At 43.2% G+C, this 14163-nt stretch overlaps 3 protein-coding genes across 9 annotated transcripts; 2 read left to right on the top strand and 1 right to left on the bottom strand.

Moving 5' to 3' along the window:
* Positions 1–312: 312 nt before the first annotated feature.
* LOC124201058 (beta-1,3-galactosyltransferase brn-like) lies at positions 313–3080 on the bottom strand. Of its 5 annotated transcripts, none has more exons than XM_046597500.1 (5): positions 2314–3004; positions 2167–2228; positions 1129–2093; positions 847–1048; positions 313–772 (listed from the first exon to the last, which is right to left on the bottom strand). In XM_046597500.1, the coding sequence occupies exons 1-5, from the start codon at positions 2455–2457 to the stop codon at positions 547–549; spliced, it is 1599 nt and encodes a 532-aa protein (XP_046453456.1). In that variant the 5' UTR covers positions 2458–3004; the 3' UTR covers positions 313–546. The 5 variants fall into 5 exon arrangements, with proteins under 5 accessions (XP_046453456.1, XP_046453457.1, XP_046453460.1 ...); XM_046597501.1 differs by having other exon boundaries at positions 1129–2061; positions 2167–2236; positions 2314–3003; XM_046597504.1 differs by having other exon boundaries at positions 1129–2061; positions 2314–2384.
* A 1376-nt stretch (positions 3081–4456) lies between these two features.
* Positions 4457–6405, top strand: LOC124200641 (chorion peroxidase-like). The gene is made up of 5 exons (XM_046596906.1): positions 4457–4617; positions 4724–4902; positions 5316–5515; positions 5576–5837; positions 6167–6405. Exons 1-5 carry the CDS (start codon positions 4457–4459, stop codon positions 6403–6405), a joined length of 1041 nt encoding a protein of 346 aa, XP_046452862.1.
* An 875-nt stretch (positions 6406–7280) lies between these two features.
* On the top strand, positions 7281–14161 carry LOC124201061 (peroxidase-like). 3 transcript variants are annotated; one of them, XM_046597509.1, is made up of 18 exons: positions 7281–7299; positions 7942–8808; positions 8878–10076; positions 10148–10529; positions 10600–10894; positions 10969–11198; positions 11267–11312; positions 11391–11488; positions 11554–11583; positions 11660–11856; positions 11921–12161; positions 12222–12567; positions 12639–12795; positions 12873–12957; positions 13027–13115; positions 13188–13386; positions 13447–13549; positions 13612–14161. In XM_046597509.1, the coding sequence occupies exons 4-18, from the start codon at positions 10148–10150 to the stop codon at positions 13931–13933; spliced, it is 2820 nt and encodes a 939-aa protein (XP_046453465.1). In that variant the 5' UTR covers positions 7281–7299; positions 7942–8808; positions 8878–10076; the 3' UTR covers positions 13934–14161. The 3 variants fall into 3 exon arrangements, with proteins under 3 accessions (XP_046453465.1, XP_046453462.1, XP_046453464.1); XM_046597506.1 differs by lacking the exon at positions 7281–7299 and adding an exon at positions 7330–7454; XM_046597508.1 differs by lacking the exon at positions 7281–7299 and adding an exon at positions 7332–7601.
* The last annotated feature ends 2 nt before the right edge of the window (positions 14162–14163 follow it).

The raw sequence follows: 14163 nt of genomic DNA on the forward strand, positions 1-14163 counted from the left end.
GAATCAACGCAAGACAGTATAACGGAGAAGTAGTGCAGTGGGTAGCTAAAGTACATTTTTACCTCGAAAGTGATAACAAAAGTAGATTTTTTCATTTTTTCCTGTAATGTTAAAATGAATGCCTTTACATCACCGAGTCAGTGACCCCTTAAAAAAAGTGGAAACAATTCCAATAGAAAATAGCGATTTCGGATTTCCTCGAAATCTAGACAATTACATGTTAACCTAACCTTTATCACGATGGTTAGTCACAGGATTAGAGAACCAATGCTAAACCCGAACCTTCTCATTTGTGTTTTTTATTACGTACAGTTCATAGTTGACTCTCAATTGTATTGGACGCTCTCTTCTCCGACTTGAACGCCATTTTATTCGTCAAGTTTACTAATAGTTGCCAATTTACAATCCTCTTCACCAACACAAAAAAGGGGGATAATAATCAATCACTGCTATATGAACTGCGAAATGCTTTGTGAACTTGAATTCTTTTCAGGATGTATAAATTCCTTCTGCACAGCACAGATGGAATCGAAACGACTCGGGATTTTAGTTTTGAAGGGCGGTGCCGAAAGGAAAGTCGGTACGATTGGCCGGCTCGTCGTTGGTCTTATTGTCCTTGCCAATGCAATGAGTTTTGGGTTGAATTTGATGGTAAAAGTTGTGGCTTGCAAAATGCGACGAGTTCATGGCGTCGGAGGATCCAGTTGTCCACATGACCGAGGTGCGCACGAAACACGGGTCGGCGTAGTTGGCCGGCATGTCGATGAAAATCCTTGACAAATTAGAGATTTACAGAGCAATTATATAAAAATTATTAATAGGAGAAATGCTGCTGACGTTTAATACTGGTTGGACGTGCGGAGTTGAACTTTGGCCTTGACTGCACACAATCCGACCAGGTACATGTCGTCCCATATGAAGTAAGGAGTCACTTGCATGGCTGCCAAGATGGGACGGACGGCACTTCCGGCAATCACCACTCCGGCTCCTTGGAAGTAAATGGGGAACTTTTGCCACGGCCAATTCTCGTAACTCGTCATCCATTTACCTACAAAATTGTGCAAATGGAATTCAATTCAGTTGTGTTGCACAACAATGAACAATAATAATTTACGATAGAAAACGTACCTCCCTTCCGGTCCGGGATATTGCCTCCGCACTGGCGGCCGTAGATACTTTGATCCGCCACCGTCAACGAGTGGAGGACCGTCGCCAAATTGTGGACGTTGACGTAGACGTCGTCGTCCACTTTTAGGACGTAATCGACTCGAGGGCAATAAGTGTCGACCCAGTTGAAGAGACTGGCCACTTTGACCGACAAGTTCACGTACCTGTCGATCATGTTGACCAGCAAAATGTCGCCGAATTGTTCGCTTTCCTCCTTGACCTTTTGCTGGACGACGCTGTCGTTGGTCAGGCCGATGACGAAGCCGAAACCCACAACGTCCAGTGGATGATTCAAATTGGTTTGATTCTTCAAATGAACGGGCCATGTTCGGCGAATGGCGGCCCGTCTTTCATAGTTGTTGGGTCCCGAAATGACGCTGATAAAGAGGCTAATACGACTGCTGGAATTGCCAGCAGCAGCAGCAGCTGGACTGTCAAAAAAGCGACAAGGATTAATGTTGATCGGATAACGGAACCAGGTGATGTCATTGACAACAGGACCCATGCCGGGCGCCATCAGCGGTTCGGCTCCAGCTGCCAATTCTTCGAGACCCAAAAAGGCCGTCATGAAGCGGATGTAATTCTCGACGCCGTCGTAGACCGTCTCGCGCAAATGCAAAGCGAGGTAATCGAACAATTCTCGGCCGATGGTTATGCTGTTTTTCTTCATTATAGTTTTAGGCTGGGCCGCCTCGGCTGCTTTCGGGACGACTTGTTTAGTTTTCTTGCTCTTCGGATGCTTAGTTCCTTTTTCGTGCTGATGGGCAGCTTTCGCTTTACGAGCGTGTCTGCTGGTCACGAATTTCATTCCGTCCTTTTTGACGTCATCGACTTTTCCAGCAGCATCGTGATGATCTTCCGAAGCGTGTTCAGATTTGTACGCCATTTCGGTAACTACAATGAGGAGAAATATAATAAGGATCGCGCTTGGATTTTATAACCCATCGCGGGAATAAGTACGACACAAATAATAAAACGTTAAAATCAGTTTTTTCTTACCATGTTCCTCTGCTGCGGTTGCAGTAAAGACGCAAACCAGGACGACCAGCAAAGCCGAGATGCTAAATACCTCCGGGTGACGCATTTGCAAAATGATTGAATTTCTTATTGACCAAAATTAAAAAAAAAAAAGTAATTTACTTTTACCATCAAGTTCATGTTGGAGAGTTCAGCTAGTGTTTTGATGATCAGAAAGGATATGTGAAAATAACTCGCAAGTACGGTGGCTTTTATAGTTGAATATTGGTCATCGTGAATAATTGCTGACGTGGCTGTTGGCTCAATTGGCATTTTAACGACACGTCCATAAATCTCGATTTCGGCAGGTGCCAATGGTTTCAAATTATAGCAACGTCAACAAAACCTGAGCAAGTACACGTCGATAGTAGATCCCACATCAAATATCTCGAACGTGACTTTTGATTAGTCTGTGCAATTCAATTCCATCAGTTGGTGGCCACCAAGAGCGACATCCGATTACGATCCACTTTTGGTACATACATCGGGATTGATTTGGTTTGAACTGGTTAAATCCGGCGTTTAATGTTAGTTAAGGTAAATATTTAAAAAAAAAGCATCATATTTCAACACCGCAATAGCCCCACCCCCAAAAGCGAAGTCAGTCGTCACTTGGATCAAATTTCTCGGTATAGAGCAGAAATGGATTTGACTATGATGAAGGCTATTCTGCAGCCCAGCCATAAAATTTGAAAACTGAATGAAATTTGCAAAGTGAAAATTAGTTAAACTGAAACTGAATACTAGTTTATAAACCATGCTGACATGAGGACTCAGCGAGCTGACAGTTGGTCCCAGTCTGAAATCTGGAGCTTTGTTGCCAACAGTGATATAATGTTTTCGAAGATAATTGCCACAACAAATTTTGAAATAAAATTCCTTGACATCCTAATACAATTCTGATTAAATACAAATATTTTTCAATGCATCGTGGGCATTGAAAACGGAGGGGATGAGAAAAGTTGGAAGTGGCAACACTGGATCACTAATTAGCATACTTAGAATTCGAACACATTATTAAAATTATTTATTATTTATTAAATAATTATTATTTAAAAAATGTATTTATGTTGTACACTGCATGTACACTGGTCTTTAAAAAACATTATTTTGATCATTTGTAAATTTTTTTTAAATATTGCAACACAGCATAGGTTGATTTATGATTTGGCCGTTTTGGCGGCCAGTTATTCATTTTATCTCTCGGAGAGAAGTTGTTTCTTCGTTTTCGCGCTTTTTATTCACGTGTTGAATCAAGTAATCAACGCAAGGCAGTAAAACGGAGAAGTAGATGCAGTGGGTAGCTATAGTAGTACATTTTTACCTCGAAGTGATAATGATAACATATAAATAGACTTTTTCGGTTTTTCCTGCAATGTTGAAATGAATCACCGAGTCAGTGACCCCCTTAAAAAAGTGGAAATTTGGTTTCCAAAAACATAAGTTTCCTTTTCGACTTTCTATGGTGAAAACTTGAACAAAAATCATGTTGAACAATAGAAATGTGGTTTCCAAAAACATCTAAGTTTCGATATCGACGTTCTATGGTGTACCACGATTCAAAATGGTTTCCTGAAAATCTAGATTGTTAAGTGTGTTGACCTTTATCATGATGGTTAGTTCGGAGCAGAAGTAGAGACAAATGCTAAACCCTAATCTTCTCATTTGTATTTTTCTTTACAGTTCATAGTTGAGTCTCGGCTGTGTTGGACAACATGACTCTCTCTTCCAACATGAACACAACTTTATTCGTCATCATTTTGGTGTCATTGTTACTACCACACCTGACCCACACCAAATTTTCAGAATTCGACTGGAACACCCTTGACGTTCGAGTTCATTCCGCTGGAAAACAATGTCCCGATTTTGGTGGTTTCAAGTCGCAATGTCGACTCGCAAGTGATTGCGCCTTTTGGTACGATCTTGTCCGGATCACTCCCGGCACTGCCTGCAAACCGAATAAGCGCCACGGAATCTGCTGTCCAAACCTTCCCCGAAATAGTAATAACAATGCAAATTGACTAATTTGTTTTATTAAACACTGCAATAATCATTGATTTTCTACAGATGTTAGTAGGGAACCCATCAAGCAAGCAAATTCCCGGCCGAATCATAAAGATTTGGAGGGCATGTCGAATCTCGTCTGAACATTGCCTCCGTGAACTCGGTGGCTGCCGAGTCTAGTCATTCGCATCTTTTGTTGATTGTCGAAAAAGAGGCCCCTCGTCTTTTGGATGCGGCCATCAAGGCGGGCCAGTTGCAATTTTCGAAAATGGTGGAAACGGAGCAACGCCTCGCCAAGAAACACATCGTCGTCGTTACTGGAACGGACCGGGCTCTTTATTCACTTTTGTTCCAGACGACAGACGAATCGCAGAAGATCAGTCTCGGGGCACTTCGTGGAATTTCGACTAGCACCGAACTGGTCAAAAGGTTTTTTGTGTTTTTCTTAACTTGTTTCATGCAGGAATTGTAACCGTTGATGCTCTTCATTTAGACTTCGAATTCCTCCGGAACAGACCTAATTTTCTCTGAATAGAATTGTCATAAGCGATACGTATTTTTCCGACACGTGTCCGGCTGATCCCATTTGTGATGAGAAAGCGAAGACAAATCCCTTTCGAACACCCGATGGTTCGTGCAACAATCTCCTTCGCTCTTCCTGGGGCAAATCACGCACTCAGTTCCAACGTCTTTTCGTCCCAGTTTACGCTGATGGTATTTAGATATTGAATTCAAGATGGCCCTAAAGTAAATAGTAAAATGAATATTCATTTTTATTCAGGTGTGCGGCAGCCACGACGGGCTCAAAACGGTGGCGAACTTCCAAAGTTTGTACTCGACAATTTGAAATATTTAGATAAGTGCTTATATTTCATGTTTTCATTAATTTCATCGTAGTGCCTGTCTGTTGTCTACTTCCTTAGCGGTGACGGCTCGCAGTCAAGGAAACGATCCTAACGTCAAATGGTCCGAAAACACTTATTGGGTGACTCAATACGGCCAATTTATTGATCACGACATAACTCAACTGTCCAATCCAAACTGACGAGTTCGTTTCAATTTTCATTTGACAACAGTCGTCATTATCTTATAGACGTTAGCTCTAATCAATTTTCCTTAAAAAACAGCTCGTTTAGGTGAAATCCAGTGCTGCATGGAAGACGGCCAGCACATTGACAAGGATATGCTCCATCCCGAATGCCTGCCCATTGACATCCCGAAAAACGACCCCTTTTTCTCCAAGTTGTCTCCTGCCAGACGTTGCATGAACTTTATCCGGTCGGCTCCCGCACGCAGATCCGATTGCAGACTGGGTTACGCCGAACAGGTACACGGGAAGTTGTAAACCTGTTCAAACAATTTCTCATTTTTCTTTGTTCATTATCAGATGAATGACAACACTCATTTGTTGGACCTTTCGAACGTGTACGGCTCGGACGCCAAGGTAGCGCGTGAGTTGCGGACGCACAAAAAAGGCTCCCTCAATGTCACTTCCCAAATAGAAATTAATTCTGGCCACCCAGTAAAGCCTGTGGGGCTAGACTTTCTGCCATACGACGAGGCCTCGGGAACAGGAATTTCATCTTGCGCCCTGTCGAAAGGAGTAACCGGGAAGGAGCCATCCGCTCATGTGAAATGCTTCAAAGCAGGTGAGCCGAACAGTGTCCATAAACCAGATCATGCAAATTTTCCTGGTTTTCATCACCACTCCCATCATTAAAAACATCCCCCTAAAACGACAGAAAATTTTCAGACCCACCACCATATGCAAATCAACTGTTGAATAAATTTCTAAAACTCCTTTTTGAAATTCTCCCCTCTAATTTGAATATTTTTGCTTTTTTATATTCTGACGATTTTCTCCCCCTCTCTCCTATCGTCTTACACGTCACATTAGTAACACCCCCTCCCTCTCCTAAACGGTTAACGTGATTTCTGGACAGCTGCATGACAAAATGTTTTTGATGTATTCATTTAGGAGATGGGCGATCATCCGTGACTCCAAATTTAGCCGTTACGCACACCATTTTTATGCGTCAACATAACAGACTCGTGGATTTGCTGGCCCATTTGAACCCGCACTGGAATGACGAGCGTCTCTACCAGGAAGCCAAACGCATTCTGGCGGCTCAAATGCAGCACATCACCTACAACGAATGGCTGCCCGTCGTTATCGGCCGGGAGAAGATGCAGGAGCTTGGCCTGTTGGTATACTAACTAAGCATATGCAACACGGAGTCTCTATTTCTGACTGTCTAGGTCTCTAGGTCTTCAGAAATTAGGGGGCGTTAAGGCCGCGGAACCCGTCATCCTCATAATATTCATCCCGTATTCAACATTAATAACTTGATAAGACTGGTGTGGCTCCATATGGTTTTCACTCGGGACACGGTTTTCGATACGATTGGTGAGAACCTAATTATAGTATTCGTATTCACACCAGGAAAAAACGGTTACGTAGTTCCATGTGTGCGTAACATTCATCACCCAAATGCAACCAAGCACGTAATCGGTTTCGCCGCGTAACCCACATATCAAACACAAGTCTGAACACATTGTCAGCTCCCGAAAGAAACCAACACATCGTTCTCTTCGACACGTGATGGACAATTCAGTTTTACCTGGTGTGTAACATTCTTGTTTGAGAACCGAAACGTTAGGTACAGGACGGAATTTCTGAACAGCGGTTAGAGCTTCTTCACCATCTACTTCTGCACACGAGAATTACTGCGGTTGTCAATATCGGTAACAGACGCGGACCCGATCCAGTTATCTGGTATAGACATGGTGAGATAATAATTCAATAGATATATTGGCAATGAAGTATACCAGACAGTTACTTTTTCTTGTGTGTGTGCTAAACAAGCTTCCTGTTCTAATTTTACATTTCTCGACATGTATTTCTACATTTTTTAGCAGTACATTGCGATACGCATTTGCATATTTCCCTTTTAAATGCAAATTTCAACCGACTCGAGCGAAGGACGTGACCATTTCAGCGGATGTCCATGGGAACTTGCTGATTTCTTAACATTGGACTGCCATCAGTTTGTACTTGAAAAGTTAAAAATTAAATTAAACATTCATCTTCAAAAGTCAATCAAGGCTGAGGTAAAGTATAAATACGAGAGTCAAAACTGAATTCACTTAGTCAAGCGTCGCAAGTCGAACAACAACTTTTGTTTCCCTTTTCCTTTTTGAATAGTTGAAATCGCTCGTGAAAAACGCCAGTAAAAACTAACAATACGTCCAACACTCGGCCATAAGTCAGTTTTGATTTATATAACATGCTTTTATAAAAGTTGCTGCTGTGAATAGCCTCCAAACCGCGAATCATATTGTTGCGATTCACGGTGCGTGAATGTATACGGTCGGTCGCTATACACTTTTCACACAATTGCGAAAACCTCAAGGTTTGTTGCGTCACCATGGGCTCGTTTTCTACGCTCTAAACGCCTTTGGGATAGTTTGATGAGAATTTCGTATCAATAAGCCTTTCACGCTCTACACAGTGGGGCACTAAAGATAGCTTCTATGGGCAGGCTGTAAATAAATAATGGGCACTAAAACTATCAATCCGCAACAATAGATTATTGTGTCCATTCAGCCATGTCACACGACCGACCGTGGAATTGAAAAGGAAACTCGCGTTCTTGTTTCAATTGTTTCACGAGAGGACCAGTATTTCGAAATAACTTTTGTTTTCTTTTGTGTCAAACTCTAGACGATTTCATTTCTCTTTTTATCTCTTAGATCTATTGTGAATTCCCGGATCGTTTTCCATTATGCAGGCGTGTGAATAAATCACGCTGTGGGCTGTGACACCTTAAATTTAATTGGAATTCAATCGACGACTGAACAAGAGGAAGAAATGCGGAATCGAAAAAATCTAGTCTACTTCGCTCTCGCCATTTCCTTTCTTCTCTACGTGAATTTCAACTTCTTTCGAGCAATTTACGACGATATCGAAAGATGGAACGAGACTGCCACCACTCCATCCAGCGATTTCAACGCTCTGCTCGAATCGCCTTTTGGACAGCCCGGTCCGGCAGCAATGACGGAATCCGCAGACTTTTTCTTTGACGGATTCGACAACGAGACGGGCCGGACTTTCGACGGACGTTTGATTGTCCCCAACATCATCCATTACATCCGATTCAACGTCACCAAATTCAGTTTCGTCGACTACATCTGTTTGCGCTCGGCTTACCTGGCTCAGAAACCCGACCGCATTTACCTGCACACGAACGTCAAAGAGATTCACTTTACCGGCATCTATTGGCAGTGGATCCGGAGAAGCGAACGGGATTTGTACAGCCGCATCGTCATCCAGCCGATGGAATTGCCCAAGGAGATTTACGGCCAGCCGCTCAGCGAGGACTGGGGACTCTTCCACGGCTCCGATGTTGCCCGCATTCAGATTATGATGAAGTACGGTGGCATTTACTTGGACAACGACGTCTACGTCGTTAACAATCTCAACGCCTACCGGAAATACGAAATAGCCATGGGATGGGACGAAAGTCAGTTCATCGGTAGTCAGGTAATTATTGCCCATCGAAAAGCGCGCTTCCTGCCACTCTGGCTGGATTGCTACCGAAAATACAACCCCAATTCATGGTAAATTATATTTATAGTTGTAATTAATTAAAGTCCATATGTGAAAGTGCAGATTGATTATTACAATAGGTATTACAATGCCGGCGAGCGCCCGACAGTCGAGATCCTTTACAAGCAGCCGGAATTGATGCACCGGGTCAAGTTGCGGCTCGGAGTCGCTCAGCTGATGGATGAACTCTACGAATCCAAGGAATGGCCAAACTGGGACCAGAATTACGACACGATGCACTTGCTATCAGGTCACCGTTATTACTTGGATGCTCATTTCAAAGAGTATCCGGATTTTAACGAGCGCAACATTCAATACTATCCGTACATGTTTGGCAAGTTGGCACGTCTAGTAGTTCCTCCAAATCGACTGCAGAGTCCGTCAACTGATTTTGGGAAGAAAAAGCTTGAAAAGTTTAAAAAGAAACAGCAGTAGCAGGTTGAAGGAATGACATGGCTTACTAAGATCTAATTCTTGACATGTGATTGCGAATAAGTAAGTTGGAATTAAACATTTTCAAATAATTAATTGGCTGATTTTCTTTTACCGCAAGGGATCAAATAACAGATTCCTTTTGAGTCGCCCGCTCTTTCTTACAATTAAAACCAAATGAAAGTCGGTGCTTTGTGTGTGTTCGTTGTCAAGTGACTTGCAATCCTTTTTACCGGTTTAGGTCTTATCTCATTTCTATTCCGATGGGGATGCCGCGCTGTTGAATTGTTTTCTTTTAACGGACGACAATGCGACGTCCACGCCCTTAATTTGCATTCATTCTTTCCTCGCTCAGTCGGTTCTATTTGCATCTTATTTCACAACACTAATCGATTTACAGTTGCATTTGGGTTCAAGTAGACGCGATCCCGTTATTGGAAGTGCACAGGAGTTAAAAAAAGCCATCGGTGTTAATTGTCTGGATAAAATGGGAGGACTGGAATCGAAAGGCCTTTTGTCAAAAGTCAACCCTATCGATTATGTTGCGTGGCGGATTTTTCTTGGGAAGAAAAAAAGGGGGCGGAGATGGATTCCAGCGGGTCTTGTTTTCCAATGTTCCTGTTTCTTTTTTTCTGTCTCAGTTGTGGAAACGGGGTGACAACTCCTTGACTAAAATAGATCGGCAGACCAAACTTCGGCGACTAGTGAATCTCCAAATAGGGAAATTTCACCCAAACTATAAAGAGGACAATAAAGGCGATTCACGACGACACACAGTTCATTCGGTCCGAAACAGTGAAACGGGAAACTACCCCACCTTCTTATCGTCGTATGCAACCTCATTTAAGTAAGTTGAATTTTTTTTAAATTTAGTACACCGTAAAATGTAGTAATTATTTATGTTTGAACCTGTTGAAGATGTTGTTACGGAAGCTGATTGAAGTGCTCCTGATGGGACTGCTGTTTATTGGTGGGATTGCAAGTCAGAACTGCCCTTATCAACCGACTTATTTCGAAGACCATGCCTATCACTCGGAACGGCCTAAATATCCTGCCAAATCGATTTTTCCTGTCACAAATGCCAAATTCCTCTACGATGCTGATCAACATGGAGGAGGCTACAAATATTCGCCGAGGGGATCGGCTCATTGCCCGAAAATTAGCGGATTGGAATCGCATTGCCGACCGGCCAAAGATTGCGCCGTGTGGTACGATCTCGTCCAGAAGACTCCGGGAACTACCTGCCCACTGGAAAAAGGACATGGAAAAGGAATTTGCTGTCCGGATCTTCCCCTCAACAGTAAATCGCCATATTTCAAATTAGCAAAGTTGAAATCTTTTAAATGGGCGGATGATAAAATGTTTAACAGGTCGTCATGGAAAGCCGTTTAGTAATCCGGGATTGTGCCAGCAAGGCTACAAATTGGACGCTCACGTTGAAGGTATCGACATCGTCGCTGTCAACGAAGCCGCCGACGCGGGAAACTTGCAGATGAGTACAGCCAAAGCCACCGAGAAGCGTCTCTTTGACAACAACATCCGAGTCAGACCCGGATCCGATCGCCACACTCACAGTTGGCTTTTCTTTCACTCAACCAACGACTCGGTGAAAATCAGCAACGGCTCAATGTACGGAGTTTACACGGCCCAACAACTCGTTAAAAGGTAATTTACTATAGTCACTTTTAATTGGCTTTGATTGTTGAGAGACAGATTTGGCTACTTGTTTGCGGTTACAGGTTTCGAATTAAGCCGGAGCAGGTCCACTGCGCTTTGAACCGGTTTGATCTGAAAGACACGGTCATATCCAAAACGTGTCCGACTTTCCCCGACTGCGATCTCAAGACATTTAATTCCCCGTTTCGAACGATTACGGGCATTTGCAACAACATTCATCCACCTGGGCATGTCCCTTGGGGTCTCCCGAGAACCCAATACCAACGGGCTCTCGCCCCAAATTACGCCGACGGTACTAACGTGTTGAAACGTTCAAAGTATTAAATTGTGTAATCATGATGTTGCAAATATTTGGCACAGGCTTGTGGATGCCACGACAGGCTAAACATGGTGGCGAACTCCCACCGTAAGAAATTTAACTGAATAGATATTTAATTGCTTTATGTAAGATGATTGCCATTTGTTTGTTTGAAATCCCAAACAGTCCCCGCGTGATATCTCTATCGGTGGTCCGCGACATTGAAGCGCCCAGTGATACGGACACCACCTGGATGATGCAATTCGCCCAATTTGTCGATCACGGTAAACCAGTCACGTTCTTATCAAATTATCTTTAATTAAAAATTCCTCATTCATTCGTTTAACAGATGTGTTGGAAACTGTCGAAGCCAAACTAGGTAAATTGTGAATAATTAATTAAAGTAAAATTTAAAAAGTCATTTTTTCTAATCAACTCTACACAATTTAACAAAGCGGACGGATCACCTATCCCTTGTTGCACGGACGACGGGCTTTTCCTTTCTGAACAAGACTACGCTCACGGCAAGTGTATCCCCGTCGAAATTCCCAAGGACGACCCGTTTTACTCCAAGTTTCGCCAGCGCTGTATGCAATTTGCCCGTTCCGCTCCCGCGTGTAGAACTGACCGTCGACTTGGTTATGTAGAGCAGGTCAGTTTCAATGAGATTTTCAGAAAGTTTCGTCAACTTAAAAAAAAGCGGTTGGTTTTATTAGATGAACCAAAATACGCATTTCTTGGATTTATCGGCCGTCTATGGTTCCAGCGAAGAAGTGGCCCTTGAGGTCCGCACGTTCAAAAATGGCGCCTTAAATGTGACTCGACTCCGCAAGGGTTATCACTACCAGATGGACTTGCTCCCTCCCGACGATGTCGGCCCTGAGATTTCCACTTGTGCCTTATCGAAGGCCGTGTCCGGAATCGATCCACCGCCCGAGGTCAGGTGCTTTAAAGCAGGTGAATTCATTCAAAGTCAACAATTGGTTGGATTTTTGTTCAAATGGCAATTTTCTGCAGGCGACAATCGAGTGAATGTATCGCCGTACATGGCCATCACGCAGACCGTCATTTTGCGTGAACACAACCGAGTTGCGGAGGGACTGGCCGAGTTGAATCCGCACTGGGACGACGAGCGTCTCTATCAAGAGACTAGACGGATCCTAATTGGTCAATGGCATCACGTCATCTACAACGAATTTCTTCCAGCTCTTATAGGCCGATCGAAGATGCAGGAGCTCGGCCTGTTGCCACTTCAAAAAGGTTTCAGCCGCGATTACGACGACCAAGTCAATCCGTCGATTTTGAATGAATTTGCGGGTGCCGCTTTCCGTTTCGGCCACTCCCTGGTTCCTGGAAGGCAAGAGTAAGTTTCGTGCTCGATTATCCTTGAACGACATTTACGACCGATGACTTGCATGTTTTTTTGGTTTTTAGTCTCATCAATCAGCAGCGAATAAAAGAGAAAGACATTTTACTACGCCAACACTTTTTCAAAACCCAAGAGGTTTATCCGCCTGGGAATGTCGACAAGTTTCTCATCGCCTTGGCAACTGTCCCTAGTCGAAGTGTCGACAACTTTTTCACCGAGGAGGTAATAACATGTTCTTAAATAATTATATTCTCATTTTAAAAGTATAATTACAACTCTGCGTGGTCTACCTTGTATAGATGACCAATCATTTGTTCGAAGAGGAGGGCAAGGGCTTCGGCATGGATATAGTGTCGCTCAACATTCAACGCGGTCGTGATCACGGTATCCTACATTTTCACTTGCGTCATAATTGAATTATCGAGATTGACGTCTCAATATGTTTTGAATTAGGTTTTGATGGCTACAATGCCTATCGTGCTTTGTGTGGCCTTCCAGTCGCTAAAGAGTTTCACGATCTTCTCGATTTGCTTTCCCCAACGGTATTGTAATTACAATTTCTTTCTCTTTTTGCGTTAATTTTGCAAGTAATTTTGCAACTGATTATTCAACAGGTGGTTGAGAAATTCGAGTTGTTGTACGACTCTGTCGACGATATTGATTTATTCATTGCTGCCGTGTCGGAGAAAAAAGCCGAAGGTGCCTTGGTTGGACCCACTTTTTCTTGCATCATCGCCGACCAATTTTTGAGGCTGAAACGGGGCGATCGTTACTTTTACGATCTCGGCGGACATCCCGGCTCGTTCACTGAAGGTTTTGGATAACATTTTCATGGAATTTTCATTTTATCTAATTCTTTTTTAAAAAATGCAGATCAATTGAATGAAATTCGGAAAATCAGTTACGCCCGTCTCGTCTGTGACAACAGCAACGTCTTGTCTAGTCAGCCACTCATTTTCAAATCTGTCTCTGAAGTGTAAGTTAATTATCGGCTGTAGTTTCGTCAGACATTATTCACAATTCTTGCGTCATTTTTAGGAATCCCATTGTGGATTGCGAGTCCTTTGACTCCATTCCCCGGATGAACCTTTACCCGTGGAAAGAAGTGGAAAAGTCTGCTTGGCATGTGGCCGAAGACGGCGTCAAATGGTTCCCCGACTGCGACTTTCCCGGTTACGACATTAGCTACGTCCAGCAAGTGGCCGACGGAGGCCAATGCGCCCAAAAGTGCAAGGAGAGCAAAAGATGCAACGCATTTTGGGCCAGCGACGGCTGGTGTACGCTGAAAACCATCCCATCGTGGCACCATCGGGCCCATCTCAGCGGCGGCATTTGCGGTTTTGTTCCAGAGAAGTTTTGATTTCTTTTCATTACAACTCCAACCTTTAGGAAAAATCCCCACAATCAAATATTGCAAACTTGCTGTTTCTTGATTCTGGTGATTTCCCCCCCCCCTTTTTTTATTGCCTTGAATTTCCCATTTTAAATCAAAACCAAAAGTATAATGACTAGAATTATCAATCAGAAAATATTTTCACGCATTCCTTTTTTTTTTTTCAGAAAATTACAATGTGTTATCGCCAGCCAATA

Source organism: Daphnia pulex, chromosome 8 (genome assembly GCF_021134715.1).
Source record: "Daphnia pulex isolate KAP4 chromosome 8, ASM2113471v1".
Classification (NCBI taxonomy): Eukaryota; Metazoa; Arthropoda; class Branchiopoda; order Diplostraca; family Daphniidae; genus Daphnia; species Daphnia pulex.